Source organism: Pleurodeles waltl, chromosome 8, assembly GCF_031143425.1.
Source record: "Pleurodeles waltl isolate 20211129_DDA chromosome 8, aPleWal1.hap1.20221129, whole genome shotgun sequence".
NCBI classification, from domain to species: Eukaryota; Metazoa; Chordata; class Amphibia; order Caudata; family Salamandridae; genus Pleurodeles; species Pleurodeles waltl.
This window is the reverse complement of record NC_090447.1, coordinates 1,528,135,175-1,528,159,546: the sequence shown is the minus strand read 5'-3', so window position 1 is coordinate 1,528,159,546 and position 24,372 is coordinate 1,528,135,175. Positions and strand designations below refer to the sequence as shown.

At 46.3% G+C, this 24,372-nt stretch overlaps 1 protein-coding gene across 2 annotated transcripts in view; it reads left to right on the top strand.

The window, feature by feature from the left end:
• Window positions 1-15,974: 15,974 nt before the first annotated feature.
• LOC138248921 (oocyte zinc finger protein XlCOF6-like) overlaps window positions 15,975-24,372 on the top strand; it is a 227,938-nt gene continuing 219,540 nt past the window's right edge. Inside the window, exon 1 of one of the 2 annotated variants that reach the window (XM_069202932.1) lies at window positions 15,975-16,245. In XM_069202932.1, coding sequence (XP_069059033.1) covers window positions 16,120-16,245 — 126 coding nt within the window. In that variant the 5' untranslated portion in view covers window positions 15,975-16,119. The remainder of the gene's footprint in view (window positions 16,246-24,372) is intronic. The other variant, XM_069202934.1, reaches the window with a different exon arrangement.

The following is a 24,372-nucleotide window of genomic DNA, read 5'->3' as shown; positions in this document are numbered from 1 at the left end:
GTACCTGGTCCATTGTGGTCCCTTACAGCCTGATGGTGCATACAAATATGTTCTAGTCGCTGTAGATTCTTGTTCTAGATTCCTGTGGGTATGGCCACAGTGGTTGGCTGACGCTCGGACTGTTATAAAAGACTTGCTGATCTTTATCGGTACATATGCGGTTGCAGCATTCCATTCGGACCAGGGCCCTGCATTTGCCTCTAAGGCATTCAGGGACACCATGGGGACGATGGGTGTTGAACTCCATTACTCCTCGCCATACCATCCCGAGGGAAATTCAGTTGTGGAGAGGCGGAATCGTGATCTAAAGCAGTCCTTAACAGCTCGAGTATTAGGTTCAGGCCGCAGTTGGTTACATCACCTATATGGGGTCCAGAGAGCACTGAATAATCTGCCAAGACGGTCCTTGGGGGGAAGCACTCCTTATGAGGTTCTCTTTGGGATACCTATGTATGTCCCAGATCTTGATGCCTCTGGTATGGTGGCAGCAGAAACACCATTTGACATAAATGAACGTCTCACTGTCTTACAGGAGCTTCAGCAATTTCGTGATGATAAATCATCTACCAGTGCTGCCACTTTAGGAATAAGGGATTTAGCGAAAGCTTCGACTGGCTGGATTCCTAAAGTTGGGGATCTGGTTTGTGAGAAGATCACAGTGAAGAAGGAATTCGGTCCATCATACAGAGCACCTGTACAGGTCTTGGGAATTCAAGGTACCAAGGCTATCATTGTACCACCACTGCCTGGTTCTCAAACGAACAGATTCATTTCCATTGATGACATCAAACTACACCATGTGGCTGATCCTTCACAGTAGACCAAGAGGTCCCTTGGGTGGTTCCCGATCCCCTCTCACTACCCAACAGGACATACATCTACATAGTTGGATGAACAACACTACTACGGACTATGCAACAATGCCCAATGATATTCCAGACACCTCCTCAACCATGGGGAGGGTGGAAAATGAACTTTTGCTAGTTTCAGTCACCACTTCCATGACCACTCCTGTCCAAGATTTGGCTGTTTTTTACACAAACACCTCACAGACTAATGACACCGTCTACGAAGAGCTTCCACGCGAAGTGGACCAAAGTACAAGTAATGCACCGGCTCCCGTGTTTGCAGACAGAGACTACCTCTGGCTATTTCATTGACATTGATGACTTTTCTTCAGACTCATCCACTACTGTGATTGACAATGTTTCAACAAGAAGTAAGCTGTTTCAATGGTTTAAATGAACTATTTGATATACCCGTGGAACTACTTATGGTTCTGTTTGACATTTTCAGCATTATTTTTATGGATTGGTTTTGTGACTGTTTTCTTTTTGCTCATAAATGGTCACTATATTCCTGAGCGCTCCTCTGTTGAGCCTGTTGATGAAGGTTTAACTCCATATCATTCCTCACATAAGGTCCAAAGGGACTGGTCCCCTGTAAATGTTACAGCAATACTGATTTCTGATGGGAATGTGTGGGACAAAGTTCCCTTTGATATATACAGGCCTACAGAGATTATTCAAATACCATACGTGTTCAAACTTTCAATGACAGATGTAAATACACTTGATGTTGTCTCTGAAGATTGGGATGTCCAAACAGTTCATTCAATGCTAACTGAAATGAAGGACTATTCTGCATTTGAAAGTGATGATGTATATGAACATACAATGAATTATGGGGAAATGTTCTGCTATAACAATTGGGGACATTACTACCTACACCATGCCACTAGATACAGGCCAATATTGAACTACACACAGTGGGAACACTGTTCTACACCACCAGTGGGGAGCCCAAAATACTATAGTGATAAATTTACATATTTTTCTGGGCATGACACAAAAAAGCAGAGTCGTATTATTTGAAAATACCTCCAGCACATATTAGGAAAATTTTGCTAACTGACACAAAACTGATTAATTCAGATCACTTTGTTTCCCGGCTCGCAGTTGAAGGTTACGAATACTGGAAGGGCATTATTGACTTGAAAAGTGTATGGGGAACACATGATTGGCAAATACAGGGTAGGAAGGCTTTATTTCGAGCATGCCTAATTCCTGTGCAAATTATTTTTTTAAATGACACTATTCAGCAGACATCCTGTCTAGGATTAGCAAAAATTAAAGACATGAACACGCCCAGTATCCCCACTCCAGTAAGGTTCAAAGATTGGCAATACTTCCTTAATATCACCGAGGAAAGGCTAGATGCAATGGTTAAGGCTGGTACCTATAATTCTTCACTTGTCAAAAGCGTTTCTTGAACTCTTCAGGGTTTTTTTCAATTAACAGGCAAGACCCTCGCTTTATATCGGGTCAACATACAGGTATAATTACGACATACAGTGTGGGTAAACTGTGCCAACAATGGGTGCAGACCAACACGTTAACTGCAGATAAGAAACAGTTGAATACTCTTTCTGAAGATGTAGACTTGCAGGATTTTCTGCTGGGTCCTAGAAAACAACACTCAAAAAGGTTCCTATATGCTATGTACAATTACATTTGTAAACTTTCACAGATTGAGGCTGCTGCGCGTTTAAGGCAATTAGATAAGGAAAATATACAGAAGGCTTTAGCGGTTGTCGACAACGGCATGAAAACTTTGTCCAACAGGATTTATTCACTATCAAATATAGTGTTGTCTGCTATTGATATCACTCAGACAGACTTGTCCCGGTTATATCATGGACAGACACAGCTATGTTCCATCATTCAGCTGGGTTGGACTCTTAAAGACACTGAAAAATGGCTGTATTCCATAGAAGTACATTAACGGGAGTGAAATCTTCACTGCTTTTAATTTTTCCAGAGAATAACAGACAATGGCTAAAAGGGAGGCTAGTTTCACCATGCTTCACGTGGAAAAACTAGATAAGTTGCCCTTCATGCTAGCAGAGAGTCCTTCAACTATCTGGCTCTTACATTGCATAATTAATTTACCCATTTCGACCTTTCGTTTCTCAAGCTGCCTGAAACATCTTGCAGTGGGAAGGTACGAGCAACTAGGCGATAGCTATATTAAGGAAGAGTGGGAGTTGCCCTTTGATTATAAATGTCTGAACGTCGAAAAGGAGGTCTTTCTTAGCGGAAACGAATGTGAGACTGCAGTTCGTCATTCAATGATATGTAAGCAGGTGTCCCTTCACAGTCTTTGCAATACGGGGGTCGCGAACTTGGCCTGTTTTCTGAAGGGTACTCCCGTCCCTTTGGTTCGTCCGGTATTTCATGTACTTTCCAATGGAAGCTATGTGGTACTAAACAATCAAAGTTGTTGCGGCATGCGACCAGGAATTGCCTAGGCAATCTCGGTCTCGAAGGTCGTTACGTGTTGGGGACATGTTTTATTCTCCCCCATACGAGAGATAAAAGTATCTGACATGTGGACCCACATAGATACTACTAATGTGAACTATGACAAGCTGAGCAGGCTAAAGGCGCTATTTTTTCAAAAACAGGTAGCCTCGACATCCGCAAAAGAGACGCATGCTCTCCAGATTGCGAGATCATCAGCCGAGATACAATCCCTATTAAATACCAACTTCCCCAAGCACTTTGGGGAACTGGTATCCAGAATATTCAATGCTTCGAGAACTACTGGGATTGTCCATCTCTTTAAGGCTGTCGGTCTGGTTTCATGTCTATCTTCCAGACTGTCTTCGGAGTCTTCCCGTCGGCCATCCCTTTGCTCTTTTCAAGTGTGTTTGGTGGCTTTCCAATTATTTTGGCGTTGCTTGGTGGACTACTACTGCTATTTCTTCTGATTCGCAGTGGTTGTTTCTTTCCAGCTACACAGAGCAATGGAGCCACTCCCACCAACTCCGCTGTGCCGTGAACGCGTGGTTCGGATCTTCGGTGCTCCCTTGCTGGTGGGACTGGAGCATGATTTGTCGTTGTCTTTCCGGCCCCTTCTCTGGTGCATACAACCAGTTTTCCACTGCATCTGGTGCCTCTTTGAACATTTGCCTATGGTCTGTCTTGCTGTTGCACCGACATCTCCTGTGGACCACGAACTGCTGATGTCCCCGATGAGGGTTCATACATGGTCATGCCCCTTGAGACTGAGGTTGCTCCGGGAGGCCACCTATGAGCCTTCCGTTTTGAGATCTACCATGGATAACGGCACTGCAACGGCTGACTTTACACCAGAAAGTACTGCTCACTACTGCTCTGTGGATCCGTTTGTCCACCCAGCACTCGACTTAACATTCGATGATGTGGACTCATTTTTTAGGTCCTTGGTTGGTGACTTCGATGACACTCTTCGAGATCACGCGTACAGCACCTAATTTGATGAATTGGCTTGCCATTCCCGACTTCAATTATGTATTCAAATTAACTTGCATTGGCTCGCTGGTTGACATTAACATCTCTGTATGTATTTTAGATGAACAGTTTTTTATTCCTTTTTTAACACATTTTAAAGAGTTTTTTAGCTAGTTTTTATGCTTTTAGCTTTTAGTTCAGAGCAATTTTAGCGTTCGGGTTCCTGTACCTTCATCATACCTGTTATGGCAATGGGGAGGGTGTAGTGAATCCTAGTTTGTTTTAATGGGATTACAGGAGTTAGCTTAGCCTTTGGCTTGCAGACTCGTGCCCCGTCACCTAGTGACTTTTAACCTACTTAGCTTGCTCTGGCTTAGCTCTTTTACTTATTTAGTTCATCTAAGATGGCTGCCTTGTTGATAGTTAGGCAGCTTGTTATGCTTTACATTATCAGTGCCACGCGCCAAGGCGTCAAGCTCAAGCAACAAAGACAAACAAACAGTAGGTGTTCACACTTAGGAATTTTCCCTCTCTATACTTTTGAGGGATTGTTTATAATAATTGTCTTCCCAAGCATGTCTGTTATCTATTGTTTGGGAACACACCTACGTCAGGGGTCCTGGTAGATCTGTATAAATACATCACACTTTAGACAGATAATCAGAGGGATTCCGACCAGAGGGCATCGCCACCATCGCTGATATCGATGTTGCACGTTGTCTTGACACTGACCCAGTCTTCGTGTCCCTGCAGAGTCTGAGATAGAGACCTCATTCCAAGGTAACAAGGGTTGGGGGCTCCTCTCATGGACCTGGCATTGGCAGATTAGGTTTAGCAAACCCAGCTCTCCTTTAGGTAGGAGGTTAGGCCCATCACATTAGGGTATTAGGGCATATTACATCTCGTATGTCTTTTATATGCATTGCAAGATGGAGGGGGTCTTTGTAAAAATGACTCTTGTCTTCACAATTCTGTTCCTTGCATTATTCCTTATCCTAATCATTGCAGCCCATGCAACTTATCGCAAATTGCAGTTGTGTTAAATAAAAACTATTGAAACTTTACTGCATCTTTGTCATTGCCTTTGTTTGTATGAGACATGATATATCTGTGAGAAAGGGGTAATCTCTGTTTAACCACGACACTCCCTGAGATGTCTTATTTCCGAGTCCATGCGTAAAGGCTGCCACAAATCACCTTTTTACTATTGTGTTTTTGGTGAGGTGCTGCTAGTGAGCCGGTAAGGTTGGGACAACAGTTGCGATTTGTTGTAGTAGAGGCATAGTCACCTACAAACAAAAGTACTGTCATCCTTTAACCAGCAGTCTTGCCTAGAGCAAGAGTCTAAACTACGACAGTACATGATGTGAAAACCTACGTATCTCATTTATCTTTGACGCTGATAGTGACGCCTTTACAGAGCAGCACTGATAACGTGAAACTAAAACATCTTCCTAACTTTACACATGGCAGACATCTTTGAAGAAATAATGTAATAAATGTGCATAAACAGAGCAAGCTAAGTAGGTTGAAAGTCACTGGGTGATGAGGGCACAGGCCTGCAAGCCAAAGGCTAAGCTAAACTCCTGATTCCCATTAAAATTAAATAGGATCCACTACAGCAGGGCTAGAGAAAGTGAGAAATAAGCATATTTCACAACTCTGGATAAAGTATGCCTGAGTAAACCGAGAGGAGCTGTAATTTTTGTTGATGAATCTGCCTTCTTTTAATGTTTGTTGCAGGATAGAGAGTTTATTTTTGTCATTTTTAAAATTGTAAATAAGGGCCTGCAGGGCTTTTTTTGATTACTATTAGGAATCCACTATGGAATCTTCTGAGATTCCCACAAACTAGGAATGCACATAGTTAATTTCTTAATGTATGGATGTGTTTTTAGTAAAATTGGTTGGAAAATGAAGGTGAATCTGCCATTAGTCAATATATGTTGTGGGAGAAAGATTTTCTGTCTTTTAAAACTGCAATTAAGGACTTGTGGGCCTTATTTTTAATGCTAGCGTTGGGATGCATGTCAGTACCTTATGAGCTTCTCTGGTTCCAGTAATGCACATTGTCACATTCTTATTTTATGGTTGGTTCTCCTGATCCAGGAATGCACATTGTCACTTTCGGAATCTATCACTGGTGTTTATTAAATCTGTTAAGACGTTCTCTCGCTCCTCTCTCTGTGATGGCCTCGTTGTACTTTAACTATCCCAGAGAGGAGGAGGCACAAGCTCTCCCTAGAGTTACAGGGTTAATTGTTTTCAGTACTGATGAAATTGTAATCCTCCTCTTTCTTTGCTGCTTTGCAGAAGATGAGTATTTGGCTTTATTGTTTTACTTGTTGTTATGCTCTGGCGTGATTTCCATTGGGACCACAGAGTGGTAAAACTGTGTCAATAGTAGTGCACGACCGCTTCAGCGCACACGAATCCTATTATTGCTGTTCTGCCTCACAGAGTGATTCGAGCGGTCAGATTACACGGCCCTGTGTAATCGCCGCGTTTCACTCATACAGCGACAGGCCATGAGTATTTGTTGTACCCGGCGGGGGTGCAGGAGGCCGGGGAATGGATCACATTAGTGTGAAGACCGTAGTCCTCTTTCTGGCTCGCTGTCTGTGTGCGCTTTGCACCACGGGTCACTTTCCAGTTCAAATTGGAGCGGGAGCCCACACCACAGACTCGGCAAGCATAGAGTCGGCTCCCCCTGTGCCAAGAACACAGTAGAGCATAGAGTTCCCCATATGCCTGTGTGTCTGGGCTGTAATTTGGCTAAAACCAGTCTATTCCCGAGGGAGAAGAGAAGTGAAATAAGGGAACTTCCTGCAGCTAATCTTATAGGAAGTTGCCTGGGCCTCCCTAAACGGCCACCAAGTTTCTGGGGCTCCCCCACCCTATCACAGTTATTACAGAAGGCCTATTTCCCCCCTTTTAGCAATTTTAACTATACAGGCTTGTTCCTCTTTCACTATTCCCTTGCTATGGCAGACAAGCAGACCCCTGACAATGCCTCATATTACCCGGAGCAGGAGGACCTGCTCTTTGCAGAAGACATAGTGCATGCCGTGGACGCCTCAGTCCATTGCTGGTCTATTAGTTAGCAGGGCCCTAGCGGTAGCGCTCTAGCCAATTGTCAGGCAGCTGAAGAGGTATACTCTGATGGTCCCTCCCTATGGTCAACCTAGCCCCATGCCTCTCCCTCCCCGCAGGGACGAGCGATCCCCTCCTCCCCCCGAATGCCCCATGCAGCTCCCATGGCCCGTCTGTTCCAAACTACAACCACAGACCACATGCAGCCCTCCTCCAGTGCCCTGGCCCTCGCTTTTTACTCTCCAGATGATGTCTCTGATGATTCACACTCCCCCTAGTCAGACTCAGATGACGACACCTTGCATCCCTGGAAACGACAATGCCATACCTCTGACGACCAACAGACGGCTACCCCGACAGGTGAGGGTCTAGACCCAACATGTTCCCTCACCTTTGACCCAAATGCAATCATTCACCCCAGGTCATCAGACTGGACTCCTCCCCCCACTGCCCGCAGTTGGGGACTACACCCAAACACGACTCCGAAAGACCTTGGACAAGGACATCAGGAACCACCTCTGTTCCAAATGCCCCCCACCCTGATATTCCCGGCAAGGTAGCCCTAACACCCGAGTTAGACGCTAATCTGGCAACCTTCATCAAGCGCTCATCCAAAGACCCTAAGAAGGGTATAAATAGATCCTGGAAGTCCTGCTAGGACAAAGTTTTAGATCTTGCAGGCCCTTATGCACATTTTAGACATGGCAGTAGCCGCAAAGGAGTGCAGCTCCATGATTTGATACTGAAACCTTGCAGGCTGGTCACAACGCACATTATTCATATCAGGCAATGCGAATTGCGCAATCTCCATGGAGAGGAGGATACAGATTTTACTGCGCATCGATCCCAAGCGAGCATCTCTAGCCAGTGCTTAGACGGGACCCCTGGCCAATGGCCTCCTGTTTGGGGACAAATTTGTTAAAGATCTGGGCAAGTTTGTCCTTACATGCACAGCCCTAGAAAAGGCCCAAACCACATTGAACAAGGTGTTCCACCAGTGCATTTTTGTCAGGGCTGGCAGAAATCGAGGGCGTATGTCCGGACGCTCCATCGCACGCAGCCCTCATTCAGGCTACACCACTTCAGGCAGGGGGTATATGTCTCAAGCCAGAGAAACCTTTTCTCCCGCCATGGCGCGAGCAGGACATGCCTGTTTCAATCGAGGTGGCGCCCGGGGCAACTTGAACTCTGGCCCCAACCCTCAAGGTAAGCTTGATCCCTCCCTTGTCAGTAATACTGGGGGGCAGAACCAGAGTTTTCCTACACAGTTGTTCCTTGTTAACCTCAGATCAGTGGGTCCTGGAGACAGTAACAGGTTTCCACCTAGAATTCTTTGGGACCCCCAACAGACATGCCTACCACAGCCAATCCATTTTTCCCCTACTAGATTTCTCCTTTATTCAATAAGAAATAGACCAACTGTTGAGCAAAGATGTGATTGCCCTGTGCCAGGCCAATCCCTTTGTTTTTTGCAGTAATATTTTTGTTGTAAACAAGAAGGGGGGGTTGGTGTCTCCCGTTTAGTAAACAATTTGAAGGAATTCAACAGCTGGATTCTTTATGGCCACTTCAAGATGTAGGGGATCCATCTCCTCAGAGACATTCTCAGGAAAGACTACTGGATGGTTCATTTGGACCTGAAAAACGCCTACCTCCTCACAGGAAGTTCGTACAATGATGGGACAATCAATGGTTCCATTCAAGGTTCTTCCCTTCGGACTCTCCTCCGCCACTTGGTGCTTCACCAAGGTTATGCGCCCAGTGACAGAGAAGCTCTGCTCCAGCGGGTTCAAATGATCTTCTGTTTGGATGGCATCCTCCTCATGGGCCAAGATATCTAATCCCTCACACAACACCTAGAATGGACCATTCAATTGCTCCAAGATTTAGATTTTCTGATCAACGCAAAGAAATCCCACCTGACTCCTTCTTGTCTAATGGAATTTCTAGGATTCCAGATTGACTCTTCTACTTCTCTTCTATTTCTTCCAGCCCAGAAGTTACACTCAGTTCAGAAGGAGATCCGCTCCACTCTCTGCAAGAACAGGATATCCCTCAGGATATTAGCCAGGATAGTAGGCTTATTAGCATCCCCCATACAAGCCATCTTTCCAGTCCCTTTACACTACAGGGCTCTCCAAAGCCTAAAGATCCATCACCTTCAGAAAGGCCTAACATATGCAGAACTCATAGATCTCATTCCCGAGACTCACAGTGAACTACAGTGGTGACTCGACCACGTCGGCTTGGAACAGCAGAGTTATCTTTGGCTCTCAGCCGGATGTCATTCTGGAATCGGATGCCAGGAGGCGGTGGGTTGGGGCGACAGGTGCGGCACCATTTCCACAGGCGGCCGCTGGTCTTGCGACAAAACTCAGCTTCACATAAACTGCTTGGAACTGTTAGCAAGCTCTTTCACAATAAATACCCTAGTCCCACGCTCAAATTGTTGCGCACTTCTGCGGATGGACAGTATTTCTTTGGTTCCTTGCGTCAACAAACTGGGGGGGACAAGGTCACGAGTTCTAGCAAACACCTTCTGGCAATACTGCCTCCATAATCAAATTTCAGTAACAGCAGAATACCTTCCGGGCCAGCTCAATGTGGTAGCAGATTGGAACTCTAGGTACCTCAGGGCTACCAGCGAATGGAAACTCCATCAGTCAGTATTCCAGGCCCTCCAAATGAGATGGGGCCAATGTCATACAGACCTACCCGCATTCCGTCTCTTGCACCAACTGGACCATTTCTTCTCTTGGAGACCAGATCCCATGGCCACAGATGCCTTTCCGCAACAGTGAACAGGGCCACTTCTGTATGCCTATTCCCCGTTCATAATGATCCCGAGAGTAGCATCCCAAGTTCTGTTGCAGGAAGTAGAACTGATCCTGGTCACCACAGTATGGAGCGCTCAACCCTGGTTCCCAGTTCTATTGGAGATGTCCCAGGACCCTCCAGTTCAGATCCCCTCAACCCCCAAACTCTTGTTAGATCCAGCGGGGCTGTCCACCCCCTTCTCATCCAGAGCAAACTTCAGCTCATGGCCTGGTGCATTTCCGGCAATGTTGGTTTGTGCCAAACCTTTCTGAACAATCTCTCTCTTTATATCCGCTTCCTGGTCAGACTCCACTCATAAATGCTACACCTCTGCCTGGCGTAGATGGGTGAGTTGGTGCAACACACAGGACCTATATGCCTTGGGTGTCCCAATTACCTCTGTAATCAATTTTTTAGTGGAGAATGTGTAGGAGGCTGGCCTGGCTTGTAGTGAGTACCAAGGGGTACTTACACCTTGCACCAGGTCCAGGTATCCCTTATTAGTGTAGAGGGGTGTCTAGCAGCTTAGGCTGATAGAAAATGGTAGCTTAGCAGAGCAGCTTAGGCTGAACTAGGAGACGAGTGAAGCTCCTACAGTACCACTGGTGTCATATGCACAATATCATTAGAAAACACAATACACAGATATACTAAAAATAAAGGTACTTTATTTTTATGACAATATGCCAAAGTATCTCAGTGAGTACCCTCAGTATGAGGATAGCAAATATACACAAGATATATGTACACAATACCAAAATATGCAGTAATAGCAATAGAAAACAGTGCAAACAATGTATAGTCACAATAGAATGCAATGGGAGCACATAGGGATAGGGTCAACACAAACCATGTACTCTAGAAGTGGAATGCGAACCACGAATGGACCCCAAACCTATGTGAGCTCGTAAAGGGTCGCTGGGACTGTAAGAAAACAGTGAGGGTTATAAAAATAGCCCACCCCAAGACCCTGAAAAGTGAGTGCAAAGTGCACCTAAGTTCCCCAGAGAGCACAGAAGTCGTGATAGGGGAATTCTGCAAGAAACAACAACACCAGCAATGCAACAACGATGAATTTCCTGACGAGGGTACCTGTGGAACAAGGGGACCAAGTCCAAGAGTCACGATCAAGTCGGGTGTGGGCAGATGCCCAGGAAATGCCAGCTGTGGGTGCAAAGAAGCTGCCACCGGATGGTAGAAGCTGTGGATTCTGCAAGAACGACAAGGGCTAGAAACTTCCCCTTTGGAGGATGGATGTCCCACGCCGTGAAGAGTCGTGCAGAAGTATTTCCGTGCAGAAAGACCGCAAACAAGCCTTGCTAGCTGCAAGGGTCGCGGTTAGGGTTTTTGGGTGCTGCTGTGGCCCAGGAGGGACCAGGATGTTGCCAATTGCGTTAGGGGACAGAGGGGGCACCCAGCAAGACAAAGAGCCCTCTCAGAAGCAAGCAGCACCCGCAGAAATGCCGGAACAGGCACTACAAAGTGGAGTGAACCGGAGCTCACCCGAAGTCACAACAGAGGGTTCCACGACGCCGGAGGACAACTCAGGAGGTCGTGCACTGCAGGTCAGAGTGCCGGGGACCCAGGCTTGGCTATGCACAAAGGAAATCCTGGAAGAGTGCACAGGAGCCGGAGTAGCTGCAAAACACGCAGTTCCCAGCAATGCAGTCTAGCGTGGGGAGGCAAGGACTTACCTCCACCAAACTTGGACTGAAGAGTCACTGGACTGTGGGAGTCACTTGGACAGAGTTGCTGAGTTCAAGGGACCTCGCTCGTCGTGCTGAGAGGAGACCCAGAGGATCGGTGATGCAGTTCTTTGGTGCCTGCGGTTGCAGGGAGAAGATTCCATTGACCCACGGTAGATTTCTTCGGAGCTTCTAGTGCAGAGAGGAGGCAGACTACCCCCACAGCATGCAGCACCAGGAAAACAGTCGAGAAGGCGGCAGGATCAGTGTTACAAGGTCGCAGTAGTCGTCTTTGCTACTTTGTTGCAGTTTTGCAGGCTTCCAGCGCGGTCAGCAGTCGATTCCTTGGCAGAAGGTGAAGAGAGAGATGCAGAGGAACTCTGATGAGCTCTTGCATTCGTTATCTAAAGAATTCCCCAAAGCAGAGACCCTAAATAGCCATAAAAGGAGGTTTGGCTACCTAGGTGAGAGGATAGGCTAGCAACACAGGTAAGAACCTATCAGAAGGAGTCTCTGACGTCACCTGCTGGCCCTGGCCACTCAGAGCAGTCCAGTGTGCCAGCAGCACCTCTGTTTCCAAGATGGCAGAGGTCTGGAGCACACTGGAGGAGCTCTGGGCACCTCCCAGTGGAGGTGCAGGTCAGGGGAGTGGTCACTCCCCTTCCCTTTGTCCAGTTTCACGCCAGAGCAGGGCTGGGGGATCCCTGAACCGGTGTAGACTGGCTTATGCAGAAATGGGCACCATCTGTGCCCATGAAAGCATTTCCAGAGGCTGGGGGAGGCTACTCCTCCCCTGCCTTAACACCTTTTTCCAAAGGGAGAGGGTGTAACACCCTCTCTCTGAGGAAGTCCTTTGTTCTGCCTTCCTGGGCCAAGCCTGGCTGGACCCCAGGAGGGCAGAAACCTGTCTGAGGGGTTGGCAGCAGCAGCAGCTGCAGGGAAACCCCTGAAAAGGCAGTTTGGCAGTACCCGGGTCTGTGCTAGAGACCTGGGGAATCATGGGATTGTCTCCCCAATACTAGGATGGCATTGGGGGGGCAATTCCATGATCTTAGACATGTTACATGGCCATGTTCGGAGTTACCATTGTGAAGCTACACATAGGTAGTGACCTATGTGTAGTGCACGCGTGTAATGGTGTCCCCGCACTCACAAAGTCCGGGGAATTCGCTCTGAACAATGTGGGGGCACCTTGGCTAGTGCCAGGGTGCCCACACACTAAGTAACTTAGCACCCAACCTTTACCAGGTAAAGGTTAGACATATAGGTGACTTATAAGTTACTTAAGTGCAGTGGTAAATGGCTGTGAAATAACGTGGACGTTATTTCACTCAGGCTGCAGTGGCAGGCCTGTGTAAGAATTATCAGAGCTCCCTATGGGTGGCAAAAGAAATGCTGCAGCCCATAGGGATCTCCTGGAACCCCAATACCCTGGGTACCTCAGTACCATATACTAGGGAATTATAAGGGTGTTCCAGTATGCCAATGTAAATTGGTAAAATTGGTCACTAGCCTGTCAGTGACAATTTGGAAAGAAATGAGAGAGCATAACCACTGAGGTTCTGATTAGCAGAGCCTCAGTGAGACAGTTAGGCATCACACAGGGAACACATACATATAGGCCACAAACTTATGAGCACTGGGGTCCTGGCTAGCAGGGTCCCAGTGACACATAACAAACATACTGAAAACATAGGGTTTTCACTATGAGCACTGGGCCCTGGCTAGCAGGATCCCAGTGAGACAGTGAAAACACCCTGACATACACTCACAAACAGGCCAAAAGTGGGGGTAACAAGGCTAGAAAGAGGCTACTTTCTCACAGAATGCATCTGAAGATTTAAGTTATTTTTTGGCCAATAATTACCGATCAGCTATCTCAGGGAGACACATGTTCATAGATAGGAAACTAGTGGGGGAAACATCCTTTGGTAAGTAGGGTGATAGGTATTCAGTTGGAAAATCCTCCTCAACTAAAATATTCTCACTTATGGAATGTTGTCATCATCCTGAACTACCTGCAGCGTTGGCCTTGCAACTCTGATTTGTCTAAGAAGCAATTGTCAGCTAAATTGACCATATTACTGTGCCTGGTATCTTGTTTCTGATGTTAGGGCCCTGGATATTTCGGGCCGAGTCTACTCTCCTGATGGTGTTACTTTCTCCATTTCAACTTACCCTAGTTTCCCTGATGTCCCTAAGTTATTTATTGCACATTGCTTACAAGAGTACAAAGATCGGACCAGAATACCGCCAGTCTCCTAGGGGTCAACTCCTGATTTCTCTTCCGAAGCCTTTCCATCCAGAATCTTTGGCAACCTAGCCCGTTGGGTGGGACGGATTGTGGCTGGAGCAGGAATTGATACTTCAAAATTTGGAGCTCATTCTGTAAGAGGTGCCATGGCCTTGAAAACAGTTACTCTAGGGTCGCAATTACAGGACATAATGAGAGCAGCAGATTGGTCAGCAGACTCTACATTTAAAACATTTTATTATAAGACTATTTTGGCTGTAGCTTCTATTGTGTTACAACAGCTTTGAACAAGCCTAATCCGGAGCCTCCGGTCCTGATATAGAATGAAAAATGTTGTAGTTTACACACCAAGAATTTTCAGTTCTATTAAGGCCGCAGAGCTGAGGACTATCCTACCCAATTACTCTGGGTATCCTGCCCAGTTGCTCATTTGTGATGTACATCGTCATTGATATGATATACTGATATGATTATTAATTGCAGACGATATCTCTCTATTTAATGAATGTTGTCATTGATATATTTATGAATTGTATATAAAAACAGAATGTCGTTATATGATCTGAACTGATTACGGTAGAATGTCACGACGATATAATTTCTGTTTTTTTCACAGTTTCTGATCAGAAGACCTGGTAATTGGGACGAGAAGGGCTTTGCTTTCTCACGTCGGGCCTGTTCGCCCTTCAGTTGATGTAGGACAACGTCAAACCCACACGGGGAAACGGTGTTGGAAAAGTTCTTGTTGGGACAATTTCTGGATATTCGGACTTACCTCAGAGCAAAGAAAGAGGAGGATTTATAGTTCTACATGAATATATATTGTATGGTGTGCCATGATTGGTACTTGCAGTGGTCTGCTGGACACATTCTAGTGTTTTGCCCGCCACTCGGCTGAGGGCTGGCCTTCCATCTACACCCCACACCCACCCAACACAGGAGTCACCGGTCAGGTGACCCTGCCAATAAAAAGGGCCGGGCGCATGTGCCCAGGGCAGTTCTACCAATCATGCCACTGTGTCTGTGTGACTTATTTTAGTAGCATGAGGGCCTAGGGCCCCAACACTACAGTACTGATGTTATGATACCTTGCATAAAACGTATGGGTAATGTATTTTTGTTTTTTTAAGTTTTTTTTTTGGGATGCTGTGTTTGAAGGTTAATAAACAGCAAAGGAGGAGAAGCATAATCTTCACCTCCCTGTCCCTAATAAAATTGAAAAATCTTGGCGCGTTACATTTTTTTTCAATATGTACATAGCTGCCAAGTTTCCCAAGTCCATGTGCGATGTCCTGCCCCCACCCCAGGTTTGTTATCATTGAACTCTGGGACTTCTGGTCCTGTTTTATAATGTGAAAGACAAGCCTACAGGTCCTAGAATTCAAATAAAAAAATATGGTAAGGAGCAGCACATCACGCCTGGACGTGGGAAGTTTGTCAGGGCTGTGCGTGTTTTATATGTTTTTTGTTTTGGGGGGCAGTTTTATATATCGCTGTGAAAAATATACTGAGCAGACACTGCCAACATTACGCATGCGCTGTTTGGTAGTAGGATCTTTTCTTGGAGCATGCGCTGTTAAACATATCCGTTGCCGTTGTATGGTTGCACGTCTTTTGGCTGAGCATGCGTATTTGAGTTGCATTGGCCACGGCGCTTGTTCTGTGTAGTCAATCTTGCGCGGAGCATGCGCAGCGACGTGCTTATCTTCGTTGAAGCGCTCTGTAGTCAGGTTTTTGCTAAGAGCACGCGCTTTGGAATAGTATCTATGGTTGACCACGCCCCATGCAGTCATTTTTTTTTCGAGCATGCGCTTGGAGTAGTGTTTTTGGCAGAGCGTGCGCAGTAGATTGTTTCCATCAGTGAATACGCGCCCTGGACTCGACGTTTTCCCTCAGCACTCACTCCTGGATAAGGTCTTTGCTTGGCGCATGCGCTTCACGAGTTGTGCGCGTGCGCAGATGATAATCAACGGTTACGGGTAATTTTCTTCCGTAAATGTCGTTGCTGCAGCCTCTAACGGACACGGAGACAGAGCTGCGACCTCCTCCTTTCCTTTCTTTCTTGTCCAGTTACTGCCCAGGTCCCACCTGTAAAGAAATGTCGCGCCGGGGCTCGGACACAGTGAGTAAGACGGTTCATGTGCTTGTATTTTATGACGGTCAAAAAACAAAAGTAGGATGTTAGAGGACCTAGATATTCAAACCCAGGCTGGGACAGGTCAGCTGTGGGAGCATGGCGAACGCTTTCCACAAGAGTGACCTTTGAGGAACAGCAAATCGTCCTGTCAAGTGTTATCACGCATCTGGCGTTATACCCACGCCTTTGCTGTGTTTTTTTTTTTTTTAGTTTAGTCTCATGTAGCACAATCTCGACCTGAACGTGTTGGCCCGTTTAGGAACAGAACAAATTGTGGCTGGGGATACACCGCACACACTCTCAATATTGGTAGTCTTACAAAAGTAACTCTTCAAAGTTATCTTGGGTGCTCGAAATGCAGAAGAGCCGCCACTTCTTCCGACAAAGAAAATGTCAAGCTTTCCAATGGATTATCCTAGAGAGGCACTGACCTGCGAGTTTCATCAAAAGTTCGTTTATTCTTTTGTAACTTCACACAAAGATTCATATGATCCTTCAAACATGTTCCATCACAAAAACAACATCCAGAGCCAGCACGTGTTTCGTCCTTGTCATGGTATAATTGCAGACTTCATCAGGGCTACAATGCCAAATACATGGAATCAGATTTGATCCAATAATATCAGTATCTACACCGTAACCAACTGATCCACTTTAGTGTTGCACAAGGCACTGCATGCCATTTCTAACAATCACTTAAAAGTGATTAGCACCGAGTGGCGAAAGGGAACTGTCAGAGTGAAAAGACCATGTACAAGCAATAAAGAGTGAAGATTACGTACCATCATTAATACCAGAGTCAAGGTAAAACAATAGTGCTCACCTTACACCTCAAATATCCCGCCCCTCCAGGCACTGTGTTTACATAATAATTACCTATAAAATTTGCTAAATACTCAAATCGGTTACATAAGAATAAACACACTTTTGATGAAAGACTCACGTCAGTACTACTTTAAGAAACCAGCAGAGTATTGTCCCAATTACTTATCTGTAATCTTCATTATCTTAATCCTCATCACGGTCAGTCAGTCAACATTGTTTATTTTGGAAAGATGCCCATAAAAGATCAAATAAAACGGTTAAAACATACATGTAAATACCTATATAAAAACAAAACACATAAACAAAATCTAAGAACATATGGGCATATTTAGAAGCCCCACACCCTGCTGGCGCACCACTTTTTGTGAAACGCAGGCAGCACATAGTGCAGGCCCGTATCTACAAAGCCACGCAAAGCCATTTTGTGACATTAGAATTCTTTCCAACACCCGCACCATGGATTCTGTAGTGGTACAAAAAAGCATGAGGAATAGCCCAAGTTCCAGCACAGCAAACTTCCCTAACAAGACACCCTTTAAATCGGCTCAAGAAGCAACCATGCCTCTTGTCGACCATTCTTGAATACTAGAGGAGGGGACCTGAAGGTAGGCTCAAATGCAAGAGAAATAGCTTCTAGAATCTATTTGCTAATGATATTGCTAGAAGCCTTGCTACCCTGGTAATCCTTTAAGGGTAACCAATTTAATTCCACCATAGAAAAAGTTCCTAAAGGAAACCCTTGTAAATAAGTGAGAACTAAATGAAGATCTCAAGGAAGATAAAAGGATTGAGTCATAGGTCTGGAGAGTGCAGAACTCTTAAGGAGTCGAGACGCCAAAATGCCAGTATCTGGTAATTCCTCACCCATGCTAAGAAAGGCCCGAATGGCAGCCAATCAGGCTCTTAATATAACCACTGAAAGACCTTTATAAAACCCATCAAGGAAGAATTGTAAAACCATTCCAGTTTTTCAAGGAAGAATGCAGGTTATCATCAAAACATGTTGAAAATTCCTCTAGTGCCTTGAATAACGTGTGGAGGGACACCTAGGCTACTGAATGACCAATGCCAAGTGGTTAGAAACCTTTTTCTTGCTCAACTCTTCCTTTTCAGTTTCCAAGCTGAAAGAGTTAGGAGTGAAAAGGGACAGGCCGCAGAGATATAAAAGGAGGAGGAAAGTGCAAAATTCTCCATTAAAGCAGCACCCCACCCCAACAGACTGGCTTCTGTCTTTAGGGCAAGAGGAGTGCAGGAAGCTGGCTCTTCATATGATATATCAACATGAGATATATTGTGCAAAGGGTACAGGGGCTTGCTTTAGCAATCCCAAGATGCTCTTTTAGATGGTGTGGTCGAGCAGCCTTAGGCTTATCAGAGAAAAGTGTGAGACTTTTGCAAATGCACACAGAGTCAATTAAGGAGACACACAGCCTGTTAGAAATGGCCCTTTCTGCAGGGTTATCCCCAAATTTTTCCCTTTTCCCCCTATTTTTCGAATCCTCTTTTTGTTGCCTTTAGGACTCTGGGCACTTTACCCCTGCTAATCAGTGCTAAAGTGCATGTACTCTTCCCCCTGCAACTTGATATAAATGGTTTACACCTGTTTGGCGTAGTTAATTTGCCTTTTACTCCCTTGTAAAGTGGTATACCATATACCCAGGACCTGTAAATTTAATGCTACCAGTGGGCCTGCAGCGCAGATTGCGCAACCCACAGGAATAGCCTTTCGAACTTGTCTCAGGCCTGCCTGTGCAGTTAACTGCCACCTTGACTTGGCAAGTCAAACTACTTGTCAAACTCCCTTTTTACTATATCTAGGCCCTAGATAGCCCTATAGGCAGGGTGATGTGCATGGAAAAGGTAGGACATATGTCTTTATGCACTACATGTCATAGTAGTGACAAACAGTCTGTTTAGTTTCTCACTACTGTGAGTGCTGAGCCTCTCATTGGATTGCATTGGAAATGCCCTGACATATGTCAAAGTGGCATTTTCTGATCTATGAGGAATAGCATGGGCATGTTTTGTATGGTTGGAATGATACTGAGAAATCCTGCTTATTACTGTTGAAGGCATTTTCTTTTAGTATAAGTAGAAGGGCTCTTGCCCCCTGATTGGAGAGCACTTTTGGAACTCGGACCAGATCTCTGCCAGAGGGACTTATGTACTGCATAAAGGACTCATCTGGACTGCTCTTCACTTGTTGCCCTGCTGCCTGGTGTCTGCTGGGTGGCCCAAAAGACTCACCTGGATGCATATGTAGTGAATCCTAGTATGTTTTAAATGGGAAACAGGAGTTAGTTTAGCCTTTGGCTTGCAGACTCCTGCCCCCGTCACCTAGTGACTTTTACCCTACTAAGTTTGCTCTGCTTTTGTGCATTTATTTAATTATATCTTTTAAAATTGCTGCTTTGTTTCTAGTTAGGTCAATGTTTTAGTTTCATGTTATCAGTGCCACTGCGCTAAGGCATCAATATCCAGCAACAAAGATAAACTGTAGGTGTTCACATTAGGTACTTTTCCTCTTCACGCCTTCGAGGTAATTGTTTACATAAATTGCCGTCTCATGCATGTCTTGTTATCTTTTGTTTGGGAACAGATCTACGTCAGGGGTCCGAGCAGATCTGTATAAATGCACCTCACTTAGACAGATAGTCAGAGGTAGTCTGAGCATATGCCATCGCTACTATTGATGCTGGACGTCGCCTTGACACTGACCCAGTCTTCGTGTCCCTACGGAGTCTGAGCTAGAGACCTCATTCCAAGGTAACAATGGTTGGGGGGCTCTTCTCATGGACATCACATTGGCAGAATAGGTTTAACACACCTGGCTCTCTTTTAGGTTAGAGATTAGGTTTATCATGCTAGGGTAGTAGGAAATATTTCATATCTGATGTCATTTTTTGTTATTGCAAGATGGTGGGGGTCTTTGTATAAACGACTCTGGTGTTGACAATTCTGTTCCTTGCATTTTTCATTATCCTTATCATTGCAGCCCTTGCGACCGATTGTAGATTCCAATTTTGCTAAATAAAACCTATTGAAACCTTACTGCATTTTCTTTATCGCCTGTGTTTGATTGTGACATGTTGTTAATGTGAGAAAGTGGTAATCTCTGTTTAACCACAACACTCCCTGAGATATCTCACTCTTGAGTCCATGCGTAAAGGCTGCCACAAATCACCTTTTACTGTTTGGGTTTTTGGTGAGGCGCTGCTTGTGAGCCAGAAGGGTTGGGACGACAGTTGCGGCTTGTTGTAGAACTAACATAGTTGCCTACAAACATAAGTACAGTCATCCTTAAACCAGCAGTCTTTCCGAGAGCAAGAGTCAAACTACGGCATTTTTCTATATGTTGCCTTGCTGCCAGCCTATTCCCTGACTCTGGACTGCCAGGGTTCTGTGGGACTGCTAGGAGGAACTGCCACTTGAACCTCTACTTGTATGCTGGCCTGCCCTTTTGCCCTGTGTCCCCTTCAAATGCCGCCCCTGCCATGAAACCCAGCGCGGGGGGGTGCAGTGTCCTGCTCCTGGTTTGGTTTAAAACTAGCACATGAAGAACACTTCAACTTGTGGTTACACTACCTTATTGTGCTGCAAGAACCTATTGTCCACTTCACCAAATACCGCTTCCTGGGCAGTGATGTGCGTGTGGATTGCTCTTCTGGCCTGCTTGTGAGCGTGTGGAGGGCCTACGTTGTGACCAGGAGGCTGTGATTTTTTTCTGAGTAAGCCGGCCTTGCGTCTCTGAGCAGCTTGTGATCTTCAGTACCAGAAAGCTGAGGCACGTGCTGCTTGGTGCCCCCAAGGCACAAGCAGACATCTACTTTGGCAATACACCACAGCGACCGGGACCGAAACAAGAGGAGGAGCTGGCCCTCGGCTGAAGACACCTGGGGGGCTCTCACGGCTGGGCCGCCTCGCAAAGAAAGAGGTAGCAGTCTGGAAGGCCCCGAACCTGCTACTTGTGCAAGCCACCCTTCCAAGAACTGCACTCTGTAGACATGAGCGGCTGCCTTGTTGTTTTTACCTCTGTGTGGGGAATGAAGTCATCAGGAGCCGTCTGTCCCCGAGCCGCTGCATATCATACTTGTGAGCAGCAACCCCATTTGAAAATCCTGCACAAGGTAAGCCCAGGGAGGGTTCCCCCTCCTCCATTATTACATTGTGGGAGCGCCCTCTCTTTTCTGGTGGCATCTCCTGTGTGTGTGGGACGGAGGTGGCAGGGGGCATTTTCATTATGGCTCGCAGTGGTCCTGTTCCTGCACATTCAGGGCACAATTTCCATAGTTGGAGCACAGGGACTTTTACACGGACCGTGGTGTGTTTGCCTGTTCCATATTACCACCAATAAAAGGAAAGGTGAACCTGCAGCTTTATCTGCCTTTTGAAAGTTGTATATTTTACTGCCGCACCTCCTGCATTATGGGTTGGGATTCACAATGTTGGGATGTAGATGACCTCAGCATAACTGGGATGATCTCATTACTGACAGGATGTGCACAAACATGATACCTCATTTATTTATGATAATCTTTGGATGTATGGTGCTTTGGATGTATGGTTCTGACCTCCATACCAGGCTATCTATGTTACTCGCACTAAAGCGGTATGATATTTATCTTACAATCTGTACAGTTCATGCCCTGAGGTTTTAATATATGTAGCGTACCATGCCTTGTCAGGTTAATGAGTATTATCTCAGGACTTGCAGAGTATGTGCAGTATTTATGATCTATGTCGTGCTGGTGTATATTTTATGCACAATAGATACTATATATTTTTTTTTTATTCCTGTGTGGAATCTCTTTCGTGGTGTATTGTGGCAATGGTGTGTGTGTGTGTGTGTGGGTGCGTACGCGTGTGCAGATGCTGTAGGAAGTTGGCTCTGTATGTGCTATTTCAAAGTAAGGAATAGCATGCACAGAGTCCAAGGGTTCCCCTTAGAGGTAAAATAGTGGTAAAAATAGATAATACTAATGCTCTATTTTGTGGTAGTGTGGTCGAGCAGTAGGCTTATCCAAGGAGTAGTGTTAAGCATTTGTTGTACATACACATAGACAATAAATGAGGTACACACACTCAGAGACAAATCCAGCCAATAGGTTTTGTTATAGAAAAATATCTTTTCTTAGTTTATTTTAAGAACCACAGGTTCAAATTTAACATGTAATATCTTGTTTGAAAGGTATTGCAGGTAAGTACATTAGGAACTTTGAATCATTTCAATTGCATGTATACTTTTCAAGTTATTGACAAATAGCTACTTTAAAAGTGGACACTTAGTGCAATTTTCACAGTTCCTGGGGGAGGTAAGTTTTTGTTAGTTTTACCAGGTAAGTAAGACACTTACAGGGTTCAGTTCTTGGTCCAAGGTAGCCCACCGTTGGGGGTTCAGAGCAACCCCAGAGTCACCACACCAGCAGCTCAGGGCCGGTCAGGTGCAGAGTTCAAAGTGGTGCCCAAAACACATAGGCTAGAATGGAGAGAAGGGGGTGCCCCGGTTCCGGTCTGCTTGCAGGTAAGTACCCGCGTCTTCGGAGGGCAGACTAGGGGGGTTTTGTAGGGCACCGGGGGGGACACAAGCCCACACAGAAATTTCACCCTCAGCAGCACGGGGGCGGCCGGGTGCAGTGTAGAAACAAGCGTCGGGTTCGCAATGTTAGTCTATGAGAGATCTCGGGATCTCTTCAGCGCTGCAGGCAGGCAAGGGGGGGGTTCCTCGGGGAAACCTCCACTTGGGCAAGGGAGAGGGACTCCTGGGGGTCACTTCTCCAGTGAAAGTCCGGTCCTTCAGGTCCTGGGGGCTGCGGGTGCAGGGTCTCTCCCAGGCGTCGGGACTTAGGATTCAAAGAGTCGCGGTCAGGGGAAGCCTCGGGATTCCCTCTGCAGGCGGCGCTGTGGGGGTTCAGGGGGGACAGGTTTTGGTACTCACAGTATCAGAGTAGTCCTGGGGTCCCTCCTGAGGTGTTGGATCTCCACCAGCCGAGTCGGGGTCGCCGGGTGCAGTGTTGCAAGTCTCACGCTTCTTGCGGGGAGCTTGCAGGGTTCTTTCAAGGCTGCTGGAAACAAAGTTGCAGCCTTTCTTGGAGCAGGTCCGCTGTCCTCGGGAGTTTCTTGTCTTTTCGAAGCAGGGGCAGTCCTCAGAGGATGTCGAGGTCGCTGGTCCCTTTGGAAGGCGTCGCTGGAGCAGGATCTTTGGAAGGCAGGAGACAGGCCGGTGAGTTTCTGGAGCCAAGGCAGTTGTCGTCTTCTGGTCTTCCTCTGCAGGGGTTTTCAGCTAGGCAGTCCTTCTTCTTGTAGTTGCAGGAATCTAAATCTTTAGGTTCAGGGAAGCCCTTAAATACTAAATTTAAGGGCGTGTTTAGGTCTGGGGGGTTAGTAGCCAATGGCTACTAGCCCTGAGGGTGGGTACACCCTCTTTGTGCCTCCTCCCAAGGGGAGGGGGTCACATCCCTAATCCTATTGGGGGAATCCTCCATCTGCAAGATGGAGGATTTCTAAAAGTTAGAGTCACCTCAGCTCAGGACACCTTAGGGGCTGTCCTGACTGGCCAGTGACTCCTCCTTGTTGCTTTCTTTGTTCCCTCCAGCCTTGCCGCCAAAAGTGGGGGCCGTGGCCGGAGGGGGCGGGCAACTCCACTAAGCTGGAGTGCCCTGCTGGGCTGTGACAAAGGGGTGAGTCTTTGAGGCTCACCGCCAGGTGTTACAGCTCCTGCCTGGGGGAGGTGTTAGCATCTCCACCCAGTGCAGGCTTTGTTACTGGCCTCAGAGTGACAAAGGCACTCTCCCCATGGGGCCAGCAACATGTCTCTAGTGTGGCAGGCTGCTGGAACCAGTCAGCCTACACAGATAGTCGGTTAAGTTTCAGGGGGCACCTCTAAGGTGCCCTCTGTGGTGTATTTTACAATAAAATGTACACTGGCATCAGTGTGCATTTATTGTGCTGAGAAGTTTGATACCAAACTTCCCAGTTTTCAGTGTAGCCATTATGGTGCTGTGGAGTTTGTGTAAAACAGACTCCCAGACCATATACTCTTATGGCTACCCTGCACTTACAATGTCTAAGGTTTTGTTTAGACACTGTAGGGGTACCATGCTCATGCACTGGTACCCTCACCTATGGTATAGTGCACCCTGCCTTAGGGCTGTAAGGCCTGCTAGAGGGGTGTCTTACCTATACTGCATAGGCAGTGAGAGGCTGGCATGGCACCCTGAGGGGAGTGCCATGTCGACTTACTCGTTTTGTCCTCACTAGCACACACAAGCTGGCAAGCAGTGTGTCTGT